The sequence below is a fragment of the Budorcas taxicolor genome, chromosome 20 (genome assembly GCF_023091745.1).
Source record: "Budorcas taxicolor isolate Tak-1 chromosome 20, Takin1.1, whole genome shotgun sequence".
Taxonomy (NCBI): Eukaryota; Metazoa; Chordata; class Mammalia; order Artiodactyla; family Bovidae; genus Budorcas; species Budorcas taxicolor.
Window position 1 is genome coordinate 11,645,438 of NC_068929.1, and position 26,728 is coordinate 11,672,165.

General features: G+C 39.7%; 1 protein-coding gene across 1 annotated transcript; it reads right to left on the bottom strand.

Moving 5' to 3' along the window:
• Nucleotides 1-9,309: 9,309 nt before the first annotated feature.
• Nucleotides 9,310-26,558, bottom strand: UTP15 (UTP15 small subunit processome component). The gene is made up of 13 exons (XM_052659236.1): nt 26,450-26,558; nt 21,551-21,714; nt 20,485-20,577; nt 20,213-20,397; nt 18,944-19,122; nt 18,358-18,483; nt 16,437-16,572; nt 14,686-14,770; nt 13,165-13,314; nt 12,341-12,442; nt 10,753-10,886; nt 10,527-10,585; nt 9,310-10,070 (listed from the first exon to the last, which is right to left on the bottom strand). Exons 2-13 carry the CDS (start codon nt 21,638-21,640, stop codon nt 9,850-9,852), a joined length of 1,560 nt encoding a protein of 519 aa, XP_052515196.1. The 5' UTR covers nt 21,641-21,714; nt 26,450-26,558; the 3' UTR covers nt 9,310-9,849.
• Between the last annotated feature and the right edge of the window lie 170 nt (nt 26,559-26,728).

The window sequence follows — 26,728 nt, forward strand, 5'->3', positions numbered from 1 at the left end:
TAAGAACTCATACATTTGAACAAAAACTTCATAGGGTATAGAAACTAAATCATTTGCATTTCTTGGCAGCAATCCTATTAGCTAAAATTAAATATGATACCATTTTGAAGTAGGATTTAGTAATAAACCAGTTTTTAGAAAGGAGCTTGGAGGATCCTTCCCCTTTTAACCCCTCACAAAGAGCTTGTCCATAAGTATCAGCAAAGCACCCATCTGATACAGGGGTATTACAGAAAAAATATAAGGAACTCACACAACTCAACAGCAGAAAAAGAATAATCCAATTAAAAAATGGATCCAAATAACATTTGGGTAGATATTTTCCCAAAGAAGTCATCCAAATGGCCAACAGGTACACGAAAAGGTGCTCAACATCACTAATTATCAGGGAAATGCAAACCAAAACCACAGTTAGTGGGCGAAACTGGGAAAGCTTAAGCTGAATCAACTCTGAATACTCATGGGAAGGACTGATGCTGAAGCTGAAGCGCCAATACTTTGGCCACCTGGTGCGAAGAGCTGACTCATTGAAAAGTCCCTGATGCTGAGAAAGATTGAGCGCAAGAGGAGAAGGGGGAGACAGAGAATGAGATGGTTAAATGGCATCACTGACTCAATGAACATAAGTTTGAGCAAACTCCAGGAGATAGTGAAGGACAGGGAAGCCTGGCATGCTGCCATTCACGGGGTTGCAAACGGTTGGACACGACTGAGTGACTGAATAACAATGACAAAAGCTGAAAATAGGATATTTGCATAATTGAGATTAGGAGTTTCTCTCCTAAATATTTCTCAACTACAAAGGGAAAAATAATAACCTAATTGTAGAGAAACCTGGCCTGCAGTGTTTTAATTAACTAAGCGATCAAAGCTAAAGTAATGAGACATATAGACATCATGAACACCTGCCCTGGCACTCTGAGAAAGACACAAGGTCACTTGTGTGATATTCTTGCTCAAAACTCGTAACCTGAATCTAATCATGAGAAAACATCAGACAATCTCAAATTGAGGCTCATTCTACAAAATAACTGACCAGTCTAAAGTGTCAAGGTCATGAAAAACAAGGAAAGTGAAAGTCACTCAGCTGTGTCTGACTCTTTGCAACCTCATGGACTATACAGTTCATGGAACTCTCCAGGCCAGAATACTGGAGTGGGTAGCCTTTCTCTTCTCCGGGGTATCTTCCCAATCCAGGAATCGAACCCAGGTCTCTCACATTGCAAGTGGATTCTTCACCAGCTGAGCCACCACGGAAACCCAAGAATCCTGGAGTGGGTAGCCTATCCCTTCTCCAGTGGATCTTTCCCGACCCAGGAATTGAACTGGGTTCCTCCTGCATTACAGGTGGATTCTTTACCAGCTGAGCTACCAGGGAAGCAAGACTGAGGAATCATCACAGATTGGAGGAGATTGAGGAGACACAACAACTAAATGCAATGTAGGATCCTGAATTGGACCCTAGGACAGAAAAGGGATATCAGGGAGCAAACTGGAGGCCCTGGCATGCTCTCATTAACAGCCGTGCACCAATGTTCGTTTCCTGGTTTTGACTGTTGTGAACTTTGGGGGAAGCTGAGAGAAGCTGCACTGTTCCTAGAAATTTCCTGTAAAACTAAAATGACTTCACAATGAAAACATAATAAAATAAAAATCCTAGGGTTTGGAAGCCTTATATCCTTGAAGCTTCCATTTTTATTTAGTTCTTAGGAGAGAGCTAGAAAACTCATTCTTTGTTTAGCCCTGAGGGAACAAGCCACCTTCCACTCTAGTAGCCCTACTCACCTCCATCTCAAGTCTGACATTTGCCTCTGAGGATTCAGCGTTCAAGTAGCAGATATTTATTTATTTCACAGCTTACTTCTTCTCTTATCCATTCAACATTTTGTCAATTGCTATTTAAGTGAGTCACCACTCAGATTTTAAATATTGTACTTACCTCTGTCTTTCCAGGATGGATCCAAGAGGCTCATATTTTTATTTCCTATACTGCTGAGAAAGAAACCCAGAGGAGAAGTAATCCATGTTACTATTTGGACTATTAATGTAACAGTTGATATTGGCTGAGCTGAACATTAAGCGTGAGTGTTTCTCTGACTATCAAGTGACCCTCACGTCCTGTTTTCTAAGAAAATCTATCACTGATCACACAGCTTCCTTACAGCAACAGCAGAGACAATGTTTTGTTTACAAGAACAACCAGTTACCTGAGGTTCTTTGCAAGAGCTTGATGTGTTCACTTTTTAATGACTTAGATTCCCCACATCTGTGGTTAATTCTTTAAGCGGCTTGTTCTTTCCTTCCCCTCAGCTTTACTGAGGTGTAATTGACAAATAAAGAGTGTATATGTCTAAGTTCTATAGTGTGGTGACTTGATATACATATACAGTGATTACTACAACCAAACTACATATCCATCACCTCACACAGTTATGACCTTGTTTCTAATTGTGTTTTATTTGCATTAACTTAACACATTTACTGCAAAAACAGTAATTTTGATAGAGAATAGTACCAACTCCAAAGTTGTGAAAATTAATTAGTATATGTACATTGGTGAGAATAATGCCTTAGTAAGCATATTATTAGTATTAACCATTATTATCGTTCTTGTCCATCATTTTCCAGTTTTGATCACTCTTATTGTTAAAGCAGAATCAAACATGGTCTTCTTTACAAACTGACTAGAGAGATTGAAGGTGGGAGGAGAAGGGGATGACAGAGGATGAGATGGTTGGATGGCATCACCGATGCGATGGACCTGAGTTTGAGCAAGCCCCAGGAGTTGGTGATGGAGAGGGAAGCCTGGCATGCTGCAGTCCATGGGGTCGCAAAGAGTTGGACGCGACTGAACTGAACTGAGTTTCCTACCACTAATGATGCACTGTCTTGCGCTATCTTAAATTAACTTGTACTCACAAGATAAGTAAATAAAATCGCTAGGTTATGTGGATGTTTATGGTAATAATGTTGTCGTGGAAAATCATGTGTATGACCTCATAGTGTTCTCCTAGGAATTACAGGAAAATGAAGTTCAGACATGCTTCTAGCAACAAATTTCATGCAATTGTTTTTTCAGTTCTTTCTTATCATGTGGATCTTTTCCCATTCAAAGATAAGAATGGGTTAGACAGGTGAGCCTCAAAATCTTTTTTCCTAAGGGGAAAACAGTAAAAGAAAAATATCTGACCACTGCTTTCCACTTGTTTCCTATGAGGAAACTGCTTTTGACTAGAGCCTTCTGTTTTTTTAATTGGGAACACTTTGTCAAGCATCTATCTTAGTACACCTAAAACTAATATAACTTCAATTATATCTCAATTAAGAAAAACCTTATGTGAGTGCAGTGTTTTAGAGTAGCGTTTATTGAAAAATTGTCAACCCTCATTAACAGAATTCTAAACTAAAACCCTTCTGGTCAATATAGCCATCACACAGTCACGGCTAGTACAGTAAATTTGAATAAAGAAAAGTCTGCATTAATATATGTTTAAAGACATAATTCTGCTTAAAATTTCATCTAAAACACTAATAATCCAATGGGAACTCACATCTTACTTTCATGAATAGGGGTCTTATTTGTACATACTGCAAATCATACCATTTGCTTTCAAAATCAGAGACTTGTAAGCAGTCTCTCTCAAATCAGTTAAACCCCTTATTTTAGTGTATGCAATTAATTTATTTTAAAAACATCCTTTATACTAGAAAGCTTCAGCCTAAACTTTAAGTGATACAAATCATGTTAATAATCAGAGAAATTAAGAAAAAGCTCCAAAGAGGTTCAGGGCAAGCATTCTTTTCATAATCACAAACGTGAGTAACACAGTAAAGGACCTAACGCACTTTGGCATGTCATTCCATTTATCTTCACAACAACCCTATAAAGGAAGTGACATTAACTCCACGTGACAGATGCGGAAGCCGAGGCCCAGGGACATACCCAGGATCACGTAGCTCATGTTCTTTCCATTGTTCTACATTGTTGAAAAGTTTCATCTTTAATTAAAAATAGGTGTTGGTTAGATTTTGTTTCCACATTTCTGGCTAGCATCTAATAATTATTGATGACTTCTGAACCCACTGTGTCAATATTACAATAACCAAGTATCTTCATTGTTTTCTGAGAGAACTCACCTGACTACTCAGCACCACAAACTTGATTGAGAGAAAAGGCTATGGAAAAAGCAGGTTTCTCATGGTTTTCAAAGTAATACTGCCACCTCGTGGACTACTAGTGAGCTAGGGGTTCTGACGCATGGTTTAAGTTCCACCTGATTAAAATTCTCAATGGGCAGTAAGGCCAATTTCCAGAAACATTTTACATTGCAGCTCTCAGAAAAAGCAACCATTTCATCTTGTTCACAGTAATCACATTGCTGTTTTCATGTGAACTGCCCAAACTGGATCCAGTAAGCATTCCTTCACTCCATTCAGTTATTCAGCACATTTACTAAGCACCAACTAGGAATCGTGGTGATATCGAGAATACAAAGATGAAAAAAGACATATTCCATGTTTCTAGAATATTCCTGCAATGGATAAGACTAGGTACTCTTCAACCAGACTGTCTAAGTTCAAACCCCAGATCTGGCACAAACCAACCGTGTGATTTTAGACAAGTCACCTAAACTTCCTGCGTCACTTCAGTGTCACCATATGTAGAGTGGGAATATGAGTAGCCCTTGCCCCTAATAAGGTTAAAGTATCTCATTAACCCTAAGGGGCTTCCCTGGGGGCTCAGAAGGTAAAGAATCTGCCTACAATGCAGGAGACCCCGTTTGATCCCTGGGTCGGGAAGATCCCCTGAAGGAAATGGCAACCCACTCCAGTATTCTTGCCTGGAGAATTCCATGGGCAAGAGGAGTCTGGTGGGTTATTGTCCACAGGGTGGACAGGAGTCAGACACGACTGAGCGACTTTTACTCACCCTCACTCAATCTATGGAATACAAAGTACCTGGGAGAAGAGGTCTTTAAGGAACACATTTTGCAAGTGATTCTGGTGGATGGAGCTTGACTGAAAGCTGGGTAGCACCTCCTTAGATGAAAATGAGCAGCAGGGATGAGACGTTACTTTGGGGTGGGAAGACAAAGACTTACACTCTAGATTAGGGTAATTCATGTCAATTTATCCCAGTATATATATCTCAAAATGCACAAAAGCCTACATAAAAACCTACTCAATGCATAACTGTGCAAGAATGGAAAGAGTCTGGCTAAACTGATTATGGCACATCTGGTTCAGTGAGATAGAGCAGGATAAAAAAAAGGATGAAGCAGAGCTCTATGTACTAAGTTGGCAGATTCTCTGATGCACAGTAAGTGGAAAGTGAAATGCACAACAGCAAGTATAGGGTACTCCCATTTGTTGATAGAGTTGAAGGTGTATGTGTGTGTGTGTGTTAAGTCACTCAATCGTGTCCGACTCTGCTACCCATTTACTATAGCCTGCCAGGTTCTTCTGTCCGTGGGATTCTCCAGGCAAGAATACTGGAGTGGGTTGTCATTCCCTTCTCCAGGGGGTCTTCCTTACTCAGGGATCAAGCCCAGGTCACTTGCATCAAAGGTAGATTCTTTACCATCTGAGCCACCAGGGAAGCCCAGAGTTGAGGGAACGTATGCTGTTATGTTTGAAGATGTGTAGACTATTTGGGGAAGAATAGCGTGTGGATTGCCTTCCCGATCCTCTGCTCCGACTCGTTCTAGGTTTGTTCAGAACTGCAGAGCTGAAACACTAGAAACCACATCTCTCAGACTCCGCTGCAGACAGTGCTCTGGATGCAGGATTAGGCTCCACTAATCAGATCTATTCACACAAGGTTTGGAAGGCAGGAGGCAGAGGGGGCCTGCTTCCCGTGTGCCCCTCTAGCCAGCTTCCTCGGCGGTCCTCCTGAGCGCTGCTCATGTTGTCCCCACACCCCTCATACAGCTGTCCTAACAGGTAGGGCAGGTGAGCCTCAATGCTTCTGGACCATTCTGCCCCATTCCTTCCCAAGAAAACCTCTCCTTAAACGTTCACGTCATTTGACAACATACGGAACACTCCACTTTATTGTTCATCAATAAGGGCCACTCTGTATTCTTTTAAAAAAAAAATGTATTTTTGGCTGCACTGGGTCTTCATTGCTACACATGGGCTTTGTCAAGCTGTGGCGAGCGGGGGCGGGCGGGGACCACTCTCTCGCTGCGATGGCTTCTCTCATTGCAGAGCCCCAGGGTGCGCGGGCCTCAGTAGCTGCGGGACACAGGCTTATGTCCCCGGCACCATCTCCAACCACTGGACCACCAGGGAAGTCATCCCTAGATTTTTCAACACTGTTGCTCCTCGCTTGCTGTCACTCTCTCTGACGTTATTCCTGGCTTCATTCTGTCATAATCTTGGCCTGTTCACCAGCACATTCCATGTCTCCAGCTCACTACCTTTAATACCCAAACTGTAACTGCTCAGCTCCACACATACCAACAGTCCGTCAACCCAGCCATTCTCAGTCCCTCATGATCTCGTTTCCTTACTTACCCAGCTTTGATTCCACGGTGCATTATGCACTACTTCCATGTCTCAGCAATGCCCTTGTCCCTTTCTTAATTACTCCGCTCTCACCGATGAAACCTCTGCTGTTGATTAAGTCCATACCTCGGCCTACCCGCCATCTGCATCCTTAGAGCCAAACGTGACTAGAGAAAAGCAGTCATGCTGACCGGTCTTGCTCAAAGTCCATAACACTTCTTCGCACGTGGGCCTGAGCTCTGCTGGTAATGCTACTTCCCTCTCTAGTATTTCCATTCCCCCGACAATAACAGCAGCAAACAACAGAAATAGTCTAGGTACTTTTATAGGCATTAACTCACTTAATTCTCACAGCCACTTTCTGTGGTTGTGTCTAATTAACAGATGAAGAAAATGAAATACAAAGTGGTAAAATAACTTGCCCAAAGGCACACAGCCAGCGAGTGGCTGAGCCAAGACTGAAACTCAGGCAGACAGGCTCCAAAGTATGAGCTCTTGACCTCTCTCATATCTACTCTACGTTCTCTTTTCAAACTTTCAACACCTCTGATCTCCACCTTCTCCAACCTGTTTCAGTTGGTTGTTTTTTCCAATAAAGGAACTCATTAAAGAACTTTCACAAACCACCAGCATCACTGCTACACACTTAACTGCATCTGTGTCCTACCTCTGTCTTCCTTCCTGAACAATGCCCAAACTATTCATACACTGTCTAAGCCAACCTTTGGGCACGCAGACCCCTACCTCCTCCCAAGGACGCTGATCCAGCCATTGGCAGCCCTCCCCTATAATCATCAGTTTCCCCTTCTCTACAAAGGAATTACCCCCACAAGCATACACAGTCATTCCATTCAGAAAATTACTATATTTTAACAATCATCTTAAATGAGGCTTTTAATTAATGTTTGATAGAGCTGATTCAAGTCGAACAGACTCAATTTCTTTAAACAAACTTACTTATACTCGAGTCCTTTAAACAACTTAATAGCATTTATACATTGAAGGTATTTGATTTTCTTGTAAATAGCACTTCAAATCAACAAGCATTTGACGCAACAAGCATTTGACCCAACAAGCAAAACTTTCCACAGTTTGTAACTTTTATAAATAAAATAAATTAAATGTGCAGTGAATAAGCTCTCTGAAATACTTCAATATTTCTGCAGGTTTAGTAACATCTTAAAAATATATTTCAACTAAAATTCACAAATCTAAAAACCTGTTAGGCATTTTTAGGCGTTTTAAGCTGGAAATGAAGGCCAATGTTACATTGTAATATGCCAATTACAAACAGTACTTCAAATAGCAAATACTACAGTTTGTCCCAAACTTTAAAACCTATTCATGAACTCAACACTGAACTATTGATGGCTATGAGAATTGCTTCCTAGCCTTTTTGAAAATTTATAATTATTACATATCTCATCTAAAAAATGGCAGCACTCTGGTGAAGTTGTGTTAAAAGGAATGAGTGGTTTTGGCCCCAGCAAGGAGGCCAGTTCACAGTGCTGGGATGAGGAACTCAAGCTTGGGAAATTCAAGGGTGAATTCAATGATAAATGAGAATACCAACTCTGGATGGTTGTGGTAAGAACCAGATCAAATAATCTATGAGAAAATCCTTGTCAAAAAACTCGTCTTAACTGGCTTTTTTGGAAGAACCTCAACCTTTCAGCTTTACTAGTATCCCATTTATCAGTGTATTTATGAAATTTAAAAAATAACTTATAAATTTTTACTGAGCAACTTCACTTTCACTTTTCACTTTCATGCATTGGAGAAGGAAATGGCAACCCACTCCAGTGTTCTTGCCTGGAGAATCCCAGGGACGTTGGAGCCTGATGGGCTGCCATCTATGGGGTCGCACAGAGTCGGACATGACTGAAGCGACTTAGCAGCAGCAACATAAAGACACAGCTTCTGATCTTGACTAATCTCATAATTACTCAAGGAAGCAAATTCTTGGTTTCTTATAAGCCACTGGGCTTCATAATGGCTTAAATCAATTCATGAAGGGAAAACCAGACTCTCTGTTTGAGCACACATCCTTATCAGAACATGGGAATACTTCTTTCTGCTTTAAAAATACACATATAAATTCAAAGAACTGGAAGTGAATTTAAGAGGCGACTGCAATTACAAATCTTCCTTTAATTAAGGACTCTTCTAGCCTAAGACATATTTCCTTACAAACAGTTAACTTCTTCAGGAACTGGGGGAAGGTGGAAAAGGGACCAAGTGTAAAATCAGTGTGCTAGAAATGAATAGTCAGTGACTCTCCATCAGGAATTGATACATCCCAGAAAGTCAAGAAGAAAATAAGAGTCTCTTTATAAAATATGTGATTTACGTTGAACCTAAAAAAAACATAAAAAATACAAGGGGTTCTGAAACACAAAATGATGTTAAGAATAGAGGAGGGAAAAATAACCTAAATACAGGCCAAAGAAAATGGTTTTCAGAGGTAGGTAGCGGCAAGATAAGCTCCAAATATACATATAAAAAGGCTGAAAGGCTATTGGTCACAAGAGAAATTGCAAATTTTATCATTCCCCTGACCTGAAACAAGCTGAAAAGCTGGTAGAAAGGCTGCATACTGAGGGGAAGAGGATAAATATGGTCCCGAAGGCCTACCTGCAGGCCCTGTCCCAAGCAGCAGTCAAGATTACGGGAAGAAAAAGAACACACAGGCTGGTAAGCACAATTTCTAGCTATCAAATCTTCCTCATCACACACTCTGAATACATGTCAAACTCGTGTCAAGCATTCGGAGCTGGCCACTAAGATGCCACACCGGGAACAGATGCAGCCCAATTACCAGCTGAGGTGGCACTTGTGACCTGGGGCAAATGACGACAGCAAGGAAAGGGGCCACATTCAGCTGGAGCCTGGGGACCCCAAGTGCACTGATTACAGAATTCGCTGGTCGTTGCCATTTGTTTTCTTGTTTTTCCACGACAGAAGGAAAAACTAAAGCCCTGTTCCTCTGGCAGGATTCTTAAGTCGGAACCCTCTCCAGAGTTCTGAGTGTCTACTCAAACGTTGAAACAGAACTCAGCTATATGAAAATTAATGTCGACCTGTCCAAGATGGACATACACTATGACCAAAACTGAGATCTCTTCCGGCTGAAGATGCCATGAAATAATTCAAAACAGAACATGGAAAACCATGTTTAAAAAGTTTCTTATTTTCCAAGCATAGTTATTCCAGTCTCTTCTATAAAATTGCTTCTGCAAATAGATTTTTTTAATGTATCAAAGAGATTCTCTTCCCAGTAGTTAATAGCATCAAATCTATTTCATGTTAGGAGTTCTTACGTTTCCTATTAAGCAGACACTACGATTCAATCTTATTGTTCTCTAGAAATCCATCAGATGTATTATGCTGCAACACAGAAGTGCTTTCTTTCCTTGTCATGGTAGCAAAAAGCATATCCATCATCCCCAAGGTTTCCAGTAGTTCTCGCTGGTAATCAATCTCTTTTTCTACAAGTCCTTGAAGTACCAAAAACTTTTTATCAACTACAGGTGACTGACCAATCACAGGAAGATATATATCTAGAAAGAGAGGAAACATTAACTATAAACATCTTTCTAAACAAAACATGAACAGCAGAATTTAGAAAAAGTATAAAAATATTAAATATAAAAAACACCAAAAACTCTGTACTTGTACAATTTATGCTTTACATAAACAATCCATCTGAATAAATGTATTTCAGAGAGAAATAATTCTGACTTATTTTTCATTTTCTCATTAAAAATTAGTCACGGTCATTGTAGGTATTTAAAGAAAAAAACTTTTTAAATTGTATTAACCCTAGTGCCAGCAATTGAAAGCCAATCCATTGTAAACATTCTACTCTACTTTAAAATGCACTGATTTACTATTATTGTTTTCTCCATGAAATCTTTACTGGAGACTTGATAAAGACAAGGTATTTCAATCTATTTGATTTCATTATCTGACACCTCTACTTCTTCAAGCATGCTAGAATTTTAGCAACTACTTACCAATAATTATTTCAGCAGCATTAATCAAAACAGGGGCAAATCTTGGCTGAGACAGATTCCTACGAAGCAAAAAATCTGTTTACTGAAACCTGTAAACTTTTAAAAAATCCTTAAAGCAGATTTACTAAACTGTTCTGTCAGTTCTCTACAAAGCTCAAACTAAAAGTAAATTTGGAGATAAAATTTCAGATGCAAAATACATGCATTTCAGAGACAGAAAACATACCTTATCAAAAAATTAAGAACATGACTGATTTCCTTTTCATCTCGACCTGCAAGGGCATTCGCAAGGACTCCTCTTCGATTTAGCTCCTTTATGATGGAAACTGTAACCTCGGGTGTCTTTACCGTACAAGTGGGCTAGAAAATTTTTCAGAGTCAACATGAGCAGCACAAGAAAAGAATCAGTCTTAGTACTCATTAATAATTACCAAATTTAAATGGGTTTTTTTCCTTCCCAATTTTGAGTCATGGCAAGAAACAAAATAATTCTTTTAAAAATAAACTCAATGTTATATGGCAGCCTGGAAGGGAGGGGAGCTTGGGAAAGAATGGATACATTTATAGCTGAATGGATACATTTACAGCTGAATGAATACATGAACAGTCCCTTCACTGTCTACCTGAAACTATCACAACACTGTTAACTGGCTATACCCCAATACAAAATAAAAAGTTAAAAATAAAAAAATTTTTTCAAGCTCCAGAATTCCCTGGTGGCCCAGTGGCTAAGAATTTGCCTGCGCCAGTGCAGGAAACCTGTATTCAATCCCTGGTCTGGGATGATTTCACATGCCACAGGGCAACTAAGCCCATGCAACTAAGCCCATGCACTGCCACTACTGAAGCCCGGCACTTTCAAGTTCATCAGTTCAGCTGCTCAGCTGTGTCCAGCTTTTTGCAACCCCATGGACTGTAGCACACCAGGCTTCCCTGTCCATCACCAACTCCAGGAGCTTGCTCCAGCTCATGTCCATTGAATATGTGATGCTATCCAACCATCTCAATCTTTCCCAGCATCAGGGTCTTTGTAGATGACTTAGTTCTTCGCATCAAGTGGCCAAAGGATTGGAGAGTTTCAGCTTCAGCATCAGTCCTTCCAATGAATATTCAGGACTGATTTCCTTTAGGACTGACTGGTTGGATCTCCTTGCAGTCCAAGGGGCCCTCCAACACCACACTTCAAAAGCATCAATTCTTCAGCGCTCAGCTTTCTTTATAGTCCAACTCTCACATCCATACATGACTACTGGAAAAATCACAGCTTTGACTAGATGGACCTTTGTCTGCAAAGTAATGTCTCTGCTTTTTAATATGCTGTCTAGGTTGGTCATAGTTTTCTACAAAGAACCAAGTGTCTTTTTCATTTCATGGTTGCAGCCACCATCTGCAGTGATTTTGGAGCCCAAGAAAATAAAGTCTGTCACTGTTTCCCCACCTATTTGCCATGAGGTGATCTGACTGGTTCCAAACTGGGAAAGAAGTACATCAAGGCTAGAGTCCATGCTCCATAACAAAAGAAGCCACCAGGACACTCCCGTGAACTGTAACTAGAGAGAAGACCTCACTTGTCACAACTAAAGAAAGCCCACACAGCAACGAAGACCCAGTGCAGCTAAAAATGAATTATAAAAATAAAAAATAATGTCCTTGTAGGTTGATCAGTTGCAACAAATATACAGGCTATGCATGTGTGGGGCAGATGGCAGATGGGGAAGCTCTGTACCTTCCCCTCAATTATGCTCTGAACCTAAAGCTGCTCTAAAAAAAAAGTTTTTACAAAAAGAAAAATCGCACACACGTTACTGACTCACCTCAAGGACTCTGTCAAGTGCCTTAGAGATCCGGAAGTTTTTCAGATCCCTGTCATACAATTCTAGATGTTTCTTTGATGGTCTGTTGATCAAAATGTCATCCTGCATTGAAAAGCAAATTTACAAAGAAAAATCAATATCCAAACAGAGTTTCATTCAAAATAATCATAGTTCCACAGTGTCCTTGAACCCTATCATAAATAAGGGTCATAAGCCCATGAAGTCAATCAAATGAAAACACAACAATCTGCCACATGACCATGTTCTTAGTGGCCTGTGATTTTAACTTAGGATCCACACACAACATCTCCATCCTGGGCAGACACTGCTCGCTGCAACTCTCGTTACACAGCAAGCAGTCACTGAGTAGAAAGAGAAAACAAGAATCTGAGCAACCGCCTGGTCCCAATAAAGAAATCCTGGATCAATCATAACTTCTTTCTATCTCCATCTTCTCAGATGTCAAATGGAGATATTATTCTTTCTCAGGGTGATTTAGAAGATCAAACCAGACAGTGTGTGAAAGACACTGTTCTGAGCACAGTAATGCTGCCAAGATTCAGGGCATTAAGAAGTATCATTAGACAGTTTCTTCAACAAATTGTTTTAGGAAAACTGGACAGTTACATCCCCATTACTTATTAATTTAATGTCCCCAATCTAGCAATCTGGAGATAAATATGATGTACAGAAAAGTAAAATCAAGTTAAAAATGAAGCTAACTGCCAGGTGAACTACACTTTTTCAGTAATGTGCAGGGATGAAGCTGGCTATTCTAACAACTTTCATCTTTTAAGAAATATACATATGAAATATACAAATACCTGTTGTTTCATATAATTTTTTCCCTTAATAAAAGTTCGATATGCAGGCCGCCTTCTCCTGGGCACCGAATCCTTCTTTGCTTCAGATTTCCGATGTTTAACACTCAGTATTCCATTGGTCATTCCTACAACTATTGTCTCATCTTCATGCTAAGAGCAATTAGAAAAGTAAGTTAGTGTATTAGGAACTCATAATTCATCTTGCTTTTTCTTCCAAATACCATTTATAATGTGCTTGCTACTTGTCCATACTTTGATCAAGAGTTCCATTAGGATACTGATTCTCTGCCTAACCATGACTGACCTATGTGAAAAGTTAAAGTAAAATCATTTTATTCCTCTAAGATACTACTGTTTGATAGGATCTGCTGGAGAAGGGATAGGCTATCCACTCCAGTATTCTCGGGCTTCCCCTTTGTGGCTCAGCTGGTAAAGAATCCACCTGCAATGAGGGAGACCTGAGTTCTTTCCCTGGGTTGGGAAGATCCCCTGGAGAAGGGAAAGGCTACCACTGCAGTAATCTGGCCCGGAGAATTCCATGGACTGTATAGTTCATGGGGTCACAAAGAGTCAGACACCACCGAGAAATTTTCTTTTTTTTAATTATACTTGGAAATTATCACTGCCAGTTGGTATAATAATACACAGTTAATAACATCTTAGGAAATATTTCCAAAATAATTTTTCCCCATACCCTCTTCCTAGAAAAAGAATGACGTGGTAGCACACGTGTGTGGACCCGTGCTAAGTGGCTTTAGTCGTGTCCTACCCTTTTATGACCCTATAGACTATAGCCGGCCAGGTTTCTCTGTCCACAGGATTCTCCTGGCAAGAAAACTGGAGTGGGTTGCCCTGCCCTCCTCCAGGGCATCTTCCCAACCCAGGGACTGGACCCACGTCTCCCACATCTCCTGCGCTGGCAGGTGCATTCTTTCCCACTAGCGCCAGCACGGAGCCCCAGCGGTGGCACCACTTTCCGACATCTTGTCAAGAAAACGTTTTACAACTTCTTTCCCACTCCCAGTTCAGCTGTGTAAGGTGTTCAAACCTATTCCTCCTCCTCAATAGCTCATGAAACTTGACACTAAACACTCCAGAAAGAGCAGTTACCAAAGAAAAGGAGACATTTCATTTTGTTGCTCCTTTGTCTACCCGCCCCCCGACCCGCCCTTTTGTTTTTTGGCTTAGAGAGAGCCAACCTGACTTTTTGAAGTGTTTACCCCTTAGGTAAATGTGCTGAAGACAGATTTATCTACTTTCCAGGTCCTGCCCTTAATGTTAACAATGCCTACACAACACTACAGTTAGTTTGAGTTGTACAATGAGTAGGACCTAAATCTGAATTCACGCTTAGTTATTGAGACAACTCATATATTCCAGCAATTGTCTTAACCCAATTATCTAATATGACAAGAAGAAAATAATACTTCTTCAAATGCAAAGATAAACCCTAATACTTTATGTTAGTTTCACTTAACAGACAAAGTTGTTTTTTTTTTAAAGAGCTAAAAGCATACTTACTGCAAGTGCAAGACTCAGAATTGAAGCTGTATAATCAACACTGTGGACTACTTTGTAGGAAGTTGTGCTGTATACTTTCACCTTCCTAACCAGAAAAGAAAAAAGAGCTTTGTCACAAAGCATCTTAGAAATGAGTATAAAAAATTACTATTTTTTAAAATTCAATATATGAATAGTAAAACATACAACAATGAAGAAAAATGATTAGTAATATTAGTTACAAAGTAATTTATCACTGAATCTCTTTTAAAAACGTAGACCCGTGGCGGATTCATGTTGATGTATGGCAAACCCAATACAATATTGTAAAGTAATTAGCCTCCAGTTAAAATAAATAAATTTAAAAAAAAAAAGAACTCTTTTTTATTGTGTGCATAAAGGCTTCAACCAGCCACCAGAAGGATAGATCACTGTCTCCTGAAGATGAAACTCAAAACTAAAGAAACAGCATCAAAGTCCATCAAAGCCAAAAGAACAGGGTTTCTCGGCTTCACTCATCATCACTGACACTGTGGGCAGGATAATTCTTTGTAATGGTGGCTGTCCTGTGCATTGCAGGATCTTCAGGAGCATCTGTGACCTCCTCTCCCTACATACCAAGAACACTCTAACCCCAGGCTGTGACAATAACCGAAAACGTCCACAGAGAGTGCGAACAGCCCCTGAGGGACAAAAGGCACTCTGGGTTGAGAACTACAATGAACAGAGCTAACTTACCAAGAGCTTTTGAAGGGGCACATCTAAAAATCAAGTCCCAAACTGTCTAGTAATACTACTGCAGGGAATCTGCTTTATATTTACATGGTAAGTTCCTCTGTATCAGAAGTATTTTCTAGCTTTTAAAATATGTATACTTTTTAATAAATATGCTGAAAAACCAAGGCTTTACATAACAGTGAAAAAAGAAATATGGAAATAAAAGGAGCGACAACAGATAAATGAAAGTAAACTCTAGAACTGGGTCATTGCTCTAGCCACAGGTGGCTCATGAGCACTTAAAATGTGGCCACTGAAAAAGAAGTGAATTTATTTTACTTAATTTTAAAATTGAGGCAGTATAAAAATATTTTTCTATTAAATACAACTATATTTCACTTAAATCATAAAGTATCATCAGGCACGTATATGAGGCTGAACTTGTTTCTGGTCTATCATTAATAATTTTATGCTGATTACATACTAAAATAATATTTTAGAGTTAATATATTATTAATTTTACCTTTTAAACATGGCTGGCAAAACTGAAAATTACATATGTAACTCAGACTGTGTTTCTGTTGTACAGCACTGTTCTAGAACATTAACTAGTGAAACACTAATACCTACTGAAAATAGTAATATTTAGAAATATGTAATTTTCAGACATTAACACATAGAAATTTTTATACAAAGTTTTAAATTTCAAAGAATATAAGCTAGAATATATATACACAGACTCATAAGTATTTCAAAATATATAATAATGATTTTAAAAGAAAACTACAGAATAACAAATTATTTTAAAAGAATATTCAAATGATTCAATAAATTCCTGAAGTATATAAATTAAAGCAAAAAATTACACCAAAGGAGAAAATAAGTTTGCTATGTATAAATGAAAGGTCAAAACTATTTTCAACTCAACAGATTTTTTCATGGAAATCATCTGGCAGCATGTTAATGCTATCACAAGTTGTGCAGAAATAACATTTCTTCAAGCAGTAAACATAAGGACACTAAGAATGATTAAGAAAGAAAACTAAAATGCTAACCTATCCAGTGAGCCAGAGAGTAACCTCTGTCCAGAGCTGCTGAGACATAAACATGTCACAGTTTTATGATGATTTTTCAAAGACACTAGCAACTGTCCTCCTTTTAGCATGTCCCAGACTTTAACATACCGACCTCCTACAAAAAGAAATAATCATTAGTTTAATTTGGAAAACAACTGAAAACCACCATAAAATCATTCCTCAAAGGAATTTTGTACAAAAATGGGAAAGAATAACAAAGATATCGTTTCCTAAAATTTCTGTGAATCCCAACAAAACTGAAAAACTTCTCTGTAACTTTTACTCTAAGAACTGGAAGCATTCTTAAAAGCAATTTAATCCAATGGTTTAAAAAAATTTTTTAATTGGCATCTTTTCTTTCAAGTAAGTATTAAGCAAAAGTCTAGCAGGTAAAACAGAAAAAGAGGCTGGAGAGCTAGGGGTGGGAGGGGACAAGGAAGCTGGGGTTGGTGGGGACAAAGTTCTTACCCATCCTGACTGTGAAAAAGGGCCTGCCCTGTCTCCCCACGGGCAGCAGCTCATGAAAGAGACCACAGTTCGAAACCACTGACCTCGCCCAGCGGTCAGACAGACCTCTCATTTTCAAGGTCTATCTATATTGGTTAAGGGATTGCCCAAGGTCACACAATTAATAGTGACAGACGGAGACTGGCACACAGACCTCCATTCTCCCTGTTCAACTTGTACGTACTTCCATTTCTCAAAATAACAGCCAGAAAAATAGAAACTCTGACAATATTATCAACTTATTTTGAATTCAAATAGGTATGAGGAAAAGAGTATAAAATGGGATAACTTCTATTTGGATTTTAGAATTAAGCAAAAAAACAAAGCAAAGCTATACACTACCTATGTATTCTTCTAATGAATTTTGACTTAACAAATGAAAAAAGCCAATTTACTACTTCCATTATAAATCTGAAAATGCACTATGAACAATAATGAAAAAAAACACCTTAGTTTCAACTTGACAAAAAATACACTGAGGCCACTCTGAGCCACATTATCTCCTCCTCCAGCACTATCAGTTCTTTGCTGGGTAAGGCCATTTCAATCAAGAGTCACGTAAAAAGAGAGAAGCCTAATTCTAGATCTGAAAGAACCTGTGTTTTCAAAAGCAGCTACAGATCTCATATGTAGGAACAACAGCAGGAGTCCGACCTGGATTTCTGGGTAAGTACACAACACGGGCTCTCAAATTCTGAGACTGCTGATTTGCTACTTACCACTTTTTCTTGGACAAATTACTTAAAACTTTCTCTTTATTTTGTAAAACACAGAAAACTATCTTTTAAGCACATCTAGAAGGCAATGGCCAACCCACTCCAGTGTTCTTGCCTGAAGAATCCCAGGGACGGGGAGCCTGGTGGGCTGCCGTCTATGGGGTCACACAGAGTCGGACACAAATGAAGTGACTTAGCAGCAGCAGCAGCAGAAGGCAATGGCACCCCACTCCAGTACTCTTGCCTGGAAAATCCCATGGGCAGAGGAGCCTGGTAGGCTGCAGTCCACGGGGTCACTAAGGGTCGGACACGACTGAGCGACTTCACTTTCACTTTTCACTTTCATGCATTGGAGAAGGAAATGGCAACCCAATCCAGTGTTCTTGCCTGGAGAATCCCAGGGACGGGGGAGCCTGCTGGGCTGCTGTATATGGGGTCACACAGAGTCGGACATGACCAAAGTGACTTAGCAGTAGCAGTAGGGGACTGGAGAGAATACGTCTATAAAAGCACAGTGCCTGGTTCATAGAAGGTACTCAGTAAATAAAAACTGCTTGCCTATCCCACTTATCACCTGTCTGAGCAAAAAACTAAATGTGCAATTCAAGTGCACACTGACAAAGAAATACCTGACTTGAGACAAACAATATTGGTGAAGCAATTTTTAAAAGAAATACCTGCTGATACCAGAAGACCTCCAGAGGGAAAAAGCAGGACACTCTCCACTGGCTGTCCATGCTCAACAGAGATAACACTCTGGTTTGTTCGTGCATCAAACATCTTCACAGTATGATCATATGACCCTAAAACAAAAATGTGTGTGTGTGTGTGCTTATTCAAACAAAACTTTTAAAAGGAAAAAAGGCTTAGATGAAATTTTAAAGACATATGTATACTCAAGAAGATACAGTACTTCTAAACCGTCTGTTACCACTGTCTGTTTCTGAAACACTAACCTACATGGAACCTTACATTATTCCTGCCTTCAGACGATTAAGTCATCTGGGAGTCTGACACAGACGCCCATGACGACTGGACTGCATCACCTCTGCTTCCTGACCACTGGGGGAGCTCTGAAAATCAGAGCACGATGTTTCAAATCACATGTGGAGCACCACTAAGAACAATCCCCCAAAGAAGAAAAAGAAAAGAAAACAACAGGATAAATACATACATATCTCTTTGAAAAAGAATCCCAAAACAACATCCAAGTATATCAATAAAATTACCAACTTCAAGAGGGAAGAAAAAGATTTCACTAACCTGTGACAAAGAGATCTGGGTTCAGTTTGCTAGCACATCCACACCTCACATAATCAGAATGTTCTTTGAATGTCAGAATTTCTTTGGAGTTTGGAATGTCCCATAATTTAACTGTATAATCATCGGCCCCAGAAACCACATGATATTTGTCAGCTGTAAAATCTACTGAATGAACTGCTCTGAAAAATCAAGAATCAATATATCAAAAAGCAAGAAAAAATTATTTCTGCTATCTTCTAACATCCTAAATAACAAGAAAAGCAGCTCATTTCCAGCAAGTAATTGTAGAGAGAAATCATGAGAGAAAAAGAAAATCTTAAAAAATCTTTAAAACACGTTTATCCTCAAGCCAATTTAAAATGTATATATCCCCTGTACTATGAAAATAAAAATACTGAACAACGGCCTTAAAATTATATTTTCTGATATGTTAACATTTCTACTTTGCTGCTCAGTGGAAAGTTAAATGTTCTAAATGTTGGCACAAAGTTACTTTAAAAAATTTAAAAATGGGTAGTTCTTAAAAAATTCTAAGGAGACTTGACACTAAGCAGGATCATGTTCCATGAATTTGCTATACTTAAAACATTTCACTGATGAACTAAGACTATCCTGATAATATACTATAAAAAACACTTTTGAGATTTAAAATCAGTGATGACATTGGTAATCCTGAAACAAAGTTATAAAACTGCCTTCGCCTGTTTAATTTTTAAGAAGCAAAACACCAAATACAAGTAGAAAAAAAATCCCACCTTCCAACTTGATTTCAAAAAGCAAACTCTAATATAATCCAGGCCTCTTGCATTCTCCGTAATAGCTGTGAGGGTGCCTTTACAACCTCAATGGGGTCACAAAACTCACTGAGAAGTTAATGAAAGCTATAGGACGTCTACATAGAGAAACACACACTTCCTAAAATGTCACAAAAAATTCTAGGGCATTCATGAGCCCCATCAAAATGGACCATAGGACTGAACCAGGTTATGCACTCTGTCTTAGAACAACCAGGAAATAAAGTCCATAAAGGTAAAGAATCGTCACAGAACTCTCTTCCAAAGCCTGTAAAACCAACTGAACTTACAACAAAACAAAAGTACAGAAAAACAACTATCTGTAACTGCATGGTGACAGATACTAACCAGTTTATTGTGACGATCATTACACAATATACACAAATACCGAAGCATTATGTTGTGCATCTGAAACTAACAGAATGTATGCTAATTATACTTCAATTAAAAAAACAAAACAACAAGTGTCTCTTACTTAGTATGGCCTTCAAACTGCCTGAGGGGAGCCCTCCCACTTATATCAAAAAGCTGAACACCACCATCTTCACTACCAGCCACAAGGAGTCTACCATCCTGTCGAAAAGTAGCACAGTATGCTGTGTCTTTAAATCGGGAAAAGGTTTTTATAGGTTCTTGGGAGTATCGGCCATAAATGTGAATCTACAAGATAAAAAACAGAGCATTTTACTAGATGGCTCAAGAACAGCAGTAAATATAAACGACGTAAAAGAAAAATATGACATTTACCCTTGAAGAAGCTGTGACTGCATAGTTATATGGAGGCTGGGAAGAAAAGTCTACTTTTGACACTGCACCAAACTCCTTGATCTGAACAGGTGTCTTAATGAAAAATAATAGAGAGTATTAACAGAGTTACAACCATGCAGGCTACTTTGTACCTTGCCTTTTTTTCATTAACACATCTTAGCTAACTTTTCATATGAGCAATAGCTTTACCATCCATTATAAGATATACCATAATTTACTTTACCAGTCCACTACTAACAAACAGGTTTTTCTGAGATTTCTAATATTATAAATAATACTTCAACAAGCATCTTTACACATAAGGATAACATACACAAATTTTGGAGAGTTTATTCACTGATTAAGTTGCAAGCTGTGTAACTTACAAGACCACAAGTTATTTTTATCTTAAGAGATAAGGCCAGAGTTGCCCTTTGAAAAGTTTGCACCAATTTTCCCTACCTCAAGCAGCAATGATGATCAAAATTTTTCATTTGTGCCAACATTATACATGAAAAGGTATCTAAATTATTATTCAATAATTATCCAATTATTGTTCCAACTTGCATTTATTCAGTTATGAGTGAAATTGGAGCTCTTTTAGTATATTTATTGGCCACTTAAATTTCCTTTCCTATAAACTTTCCAATCCCAACCTCTATTTTTCTATTAAGTCAATCATCTTTTTTATAAAGAAAAATCGTTTAATTAGCCTTTTCAGATGGCACAGAATTCATTTTACATCTCTTCCTCCTGAGATTAGGAAAAAAAATTTTTTTAAACCTTCTTTCATATGAGATTCAAATTCTAAAATTTAATTCACTTGCACTGATTAATCATCTACCGTGTGTTAGATACCTGTATTATTAAACTGATTAGGGAATATGGACTTTTATATAACTCCAAGAAAAAAAAATCAGACATCAAATTTTCCACCCAAACTATAAGCTACTGACAGATTATTTTTAGTTATTAACTCTTTACTAGCATATCCAAAGTCTAACAAATGCTGGAGAAATTGGCATTAAGTGCAAAACAGTACCCCCTTAATTTTGTCTACACTTACCTTATAGTTGTTCCAGTACAGTGTATCTTGGGTGATTTTTTCACCAAGTACAGGATATGTCTGGATTGCTACAGGCTTATAACCAGCCATACTTTCATGTAATTGCACTGTTATCCAAGGGTAACTAGTTTGAAACTGGTGTAATTAAAGTGACTGTCTTATGTCTGAAAAAAAAATTTTATATACACATTACTACTATTCATAAACCTATACACAGTTATGATTCTCACTCTGTGTCTTTTCCAAAGGTTGTGTGGTAGCTTACAGATCAGTGATCAGTAACCATTTAACGTTAATACAGAAGAGACAATTTAAAGGAAACAAGAAAAAAACAGATAGGGCCACCAGAGTGAACTATCTGCTCAGTTATACGCAGAGACTACACACAAATGTTCCCACACCTCACTGACCAATTTACAGCCCTTGGGAATAAATCTGGCTCAGCCATCCAGTTGCCAAAGCAGAGAGAAACACACTTGCTTGGAACGTTCATTTATTAACAACAAAAAATATTAACATGAAACTGCAACTACAAATGCTTCCTAAAATTAAACTTAAGACAACATTTAACCTGTAAGAACACAGTCTAGGGACCTCGGGCTTCCTTGATGGCTCAAGAGAGTAAAGCGTCTGCCCACATTGCAGGAGACCCAGGTTCGATTCCTGGGTTGGGAAGATCCCATGGAGAAGGAAATGGCACCCCACTCTGGTACTCTTGCCTGGAAAATCCCATGGATAGAGAAGCCTGGTAGGCTACAGTCCATGGGGTCACAAAGAGCTGGACACGACTGAGCGACTTCACTTCACTAGGCACCTGACTTCCTGAAAGCCTAACACTGCCAAAAAGAAAGCAGAGCTGATATTTTAATGTAGAAGAATAAAATTAAATTTAAAAGCTTAAAATAAAAATCTAATATTCTGATGTAGAAGATTAAAATTAAGTTAGTTAATTTTAAAAGGCTTAAACGTAAGAAAGAAAAGAATAAAACAATTCTGAAGTGAAATTCTAAATTAAAGTGACAGAATAAAGATTAATTAAAGCTTTTATAATTCCACATTTGTTCTATTAAATCTAAGGTTTAAAAAATAACTTTTCACAACATCAAGAGTGTTTCTTTGCATAAACTTCTTCACATACCATAGGATCTTTACAATAACTTTACCTAAATGTTTTACAATGTTGTGCTGGTTTCTGCCATACAACTAATTAAAACTTTTAACTGACATGCAATTAAGCTGAAATGTCTTTCCAAAACCATTTATTTGCAACAGAGGAATGATTCAGTAGAGCAACTCATCTATTCTCAAAAGTCTGAAAACACTGTATCAGTAACACCAAAATACACAGGTGCAACATATTTTAAAGGCTTTGAGGAAACATGGCAATTCATGATTTAAAAAAGGGAAACTTTTCTGTTCACTGAAGTACTTACAAAGTAACACACTGTTTTAGGCACTGGGGTACAATGCAGAGTGAAACAGACATGGTCAGAGCCTTCATATACTCCTGAGACTCTTCATTTCAGCTGGTAATTGGCATAAGCTAGGAATCTTGAATCAGTCTTAACTTGTCGTTCCTTCTCACTTCTAACATGTAATATTTAGCAAGAGCTGCTGATTTTACCTTCCAAATCTTTCTAAACTCCATAATGTCCATACTACCAAGTTAGACTGCCCTAATTCACATCTTCTCAACTACTGAAATAGTGCAATATAAGGTTTCCCTAATTCTGTCTGTCTTCCAAATAGCCGTCAGAGTTACCGAACTACCACGCAAATCTAGCTTTTGCTACAAAGCCCAAAACTGCCCGGAAAAGAAGGTGCAAGCTCCTTCAAACAGAATTAAGGCCCTCTGTAATCTTGCCCTTGCTTATCTTTCCAGCTTCACTTCTTTTTCCTCACTTAACACACCATGCTCTTCCTTGTCTCAGTATCTGTCTTCATCTGTCCTCTCTGGCAAGAAAGATCTCTATCTACCTCCTCAGTTCAGTTCAGTTCAGTCACTCAGTCATGTCCAACTCTTTGCGACCCCATGAATCGCAGCACGCCAGGCCTCCCTGTCCATCACTAACTCCTAGAGTTCACTCAAACTCACGTCCATAGAGTCAGTGATGCCATCCAGCCATCTCATCCTCTGTTGTTTCCTTTTCCTCCTGCCCTCAATCCCTCCCAGCATCAGGGTCTTTTCCAATGAGTCAACTCTTCGCATGAGGTGGCCAAAGTACTGGAGCTTCAGCTTTAGCATCATTCCCTCCAAAGAGCACCCAGGATTGATCTACTTTAGGATGGACTGGTTGGATCTCCTTGCAGTCCAAGGGACTCTCAAGAGTCTTCTCCAACACCACAGTTCAAAAGCATCAATTCTTCGGCGCTCAGCTTTCTTCACAGTCCAACTCTCACATCCATACATGACCACTGGAAAAACCATAGCCTTGACTAGATGGACCTTTGTTGGCAAAGTAATGTCTCTGCTTTTCAATATGTTATCATTTAATATTCAAGAACCACATCCTCCAGGAAACCTCTGACCTCCTTGGCTAGGTTACGGGCTTGTCTTTTATAACCTACTCGACTGTATTTCTGTCAATTCACATAATCATATGGCATCATAATGATCTTTTTCCCCCATTAGTCAAAGCAATGGTTTTTCCAGTAGTCATGTATGGACACGACAGCTGGGCCATAAAGAAAGCTGACCACCCAAGAATTGATGCTTTTGAACTGTGGTGTTGGAAAAGACTCGAGAGTCCCTTGGACTGCAAGGAGATAAAACTAGTCAGTCCTAAAGGAAGTCAGTTCTGAATATTCATTGAAAGGACTGATGCTGAAACTGAAACTCCAATACTTGGGCCACCTGATGGAAAGAACTGACTCATTGGAAAAGAGCCTGACGCTGCAAAAGACTGAAGGCAGGAGAAGGGTATGACAGAGGATGAGATGGCTGGATGGCATCACCGACTCGATGGACATCAGTTTGAGCAGGCTCTGGAAGTTGGTGATGGACAGGGAAGCTTGGCATGCTGCAGTCCATGGGGTGGCAAAGAGTCAGACATGACTCTAGGGGCCAAACTAAAACTGAACATTTCATGTCTGGAAGACTAAAAACAATTGCTCAGTGGGGGCTTCCCTGGCTCAGACAGTAAAGAATCTGCCTGCAATGCAAGAGATGTGAGTTCGATTCCTGGGTTGGGAAGATCCCCTGGAGAAGGGAATGACTATACCCACTCCAGTGTTCCTGCCTGGAGAATCCCATGGACAGAGGAGCCTCGTGGGCTACAGTCCATGGAATCACAAAAAGTCAGACATGACTGAACAACTAACACTTCAGTTTCAAAGAAATATTTGTGAAAGGAACAAAAGGAAGCATTGCGCTGGGTTATATGGGAAACAAAATTAAAACCATGGGTGGTGCAAACACTGCTATAAAGCACAAGTCCACAGAGTTTTTCTGTAAAAGGCCAAAGAATAAATATTTTAGGCTTTGTAGGCCAGCAGGCAAAATGGAGGATATTATGTAGTTACTTACATACCAAGAAAGAAAAAATTCCAAATTTTTTACTAACAAGCTACCCCCAAATAACTGTAAGTATGATATTCTGTTTATGAATGAAAGAGACTCTTTGGAGAAGGGGGAGAAAGTTTCATGTACTTTGAATGATGTGTCCTGTCATCAAATAGGGCTTCCCTGGTGGCAAAGTGGTGAAGAACCTGCCTGTCAATTCAGGAGATGCAGGAGACTCAGGTTCGATCCCTGGGTGGGAAAGATCCCCTAGAGGAGGGTATGGCAACGCACTCCAGTCTTCTTGCCTGGAGAATCCCCATGGACAGAGAAGCCTGGGGAGCTCTAAGGTCCATAGGATGGCAGAGAGTGAGACACAACTGAAGCCACTTAGCACATATTCATCATCAAACAAATCACAAACATTCATCTATAAAAAGCATACATAGCTCACTGACGACCCCAGAACAGACAGTTGGCCAGATCTAGCCTGTCTGTGGGCCTTAGCCCCTCACTAGAGCACGGCTGACCCTTGAACAGCAGTTTTGAATTGTGTGGGTCTGCTTAGAAGCAGGTTTTTTTTCAACAGTAAATACCACAGTACTACAGAACTGCAGCTTGTTGAAAGCACAAGTAGAGCCCAGGAGGAATCCCATACACGGAGAGTCCACTGTAAGTTATCCCTCCCAAGAAGGTAGGGGCCCCGAAAGCTGCCTCACCGCAGTGTTCAAGGGTCAACTATACAGGCGATGGAGAACATAACTGCCTCGAAAGAAGTACTTTACAGTGGTTTGCCAGATTAAAGTGACGAACAACATCAGAGGCAGGAGAGGGGAAGCAAGACGGTGCAAAAGCACGGACGCAAGAAGTGACGTGAAAATGAACAGGAAGAAAACAATCAGAGTGCTAACAGCCTGAAAAAAAACCGGGACTGAATGAAAACTAGGTACTACTACATCACAAGGCAGAATACCAAAAGCACGCTATAAGTAATATACAGAAAACAGAACGCTCAGACGAGACTTTAACTGGGAGGCTACCAGAAACATTCCAAGGGTGCATTTCAGTTGGGCCTTTAATATTAAAACCAATTAACCACTTAATAAGAGCGGGCCCTGAAACTGAGAGAACCACATAAGCAAAGACAGAGATGGAAATCTGCCTACTACTTTGAAAGGGTGTGGATTACTCCAGGGACTAATAACGGAGGACAGTAGAAGTGGACAGTGACCGTAGAGGAGGAAAATCTAGGTAGAAACTAAATTGCGAGGATCCTGAAAGGTTGCTTAAGGAGTTGCTTTAGCCACTCCGCGGAGACCGGGAAGCCCCAAGGAAACATGCTAGATAGCAAGGAAGGCCTGATGTGAGTCTGGGGTACCTTCATTGGGAGCCCCCTTTACCTCCGTGGGCCCGGACGGTCCGCCGAGACACCCCAGCGTCAAGGAGAATTTCTTGGACCCCACCAGTCCTCTTCCTGACTATGCAGGAGAACATGCAGAAGATCACGTGGATACTCTGAGAAACCCCTGAAACACGCCGCGAACAGGAGAGCCCGTCGCGTCGCACGAAGGTGACGTCAGGGCGCAGGCTCCCGAGACGCACGCAGCCTGGGTGACGCAGGGGCGGGTCCTGTGGGCGGGGCTATGGTGGAGGAGGAGGCGTGGCCAGAGCGCGAGGCC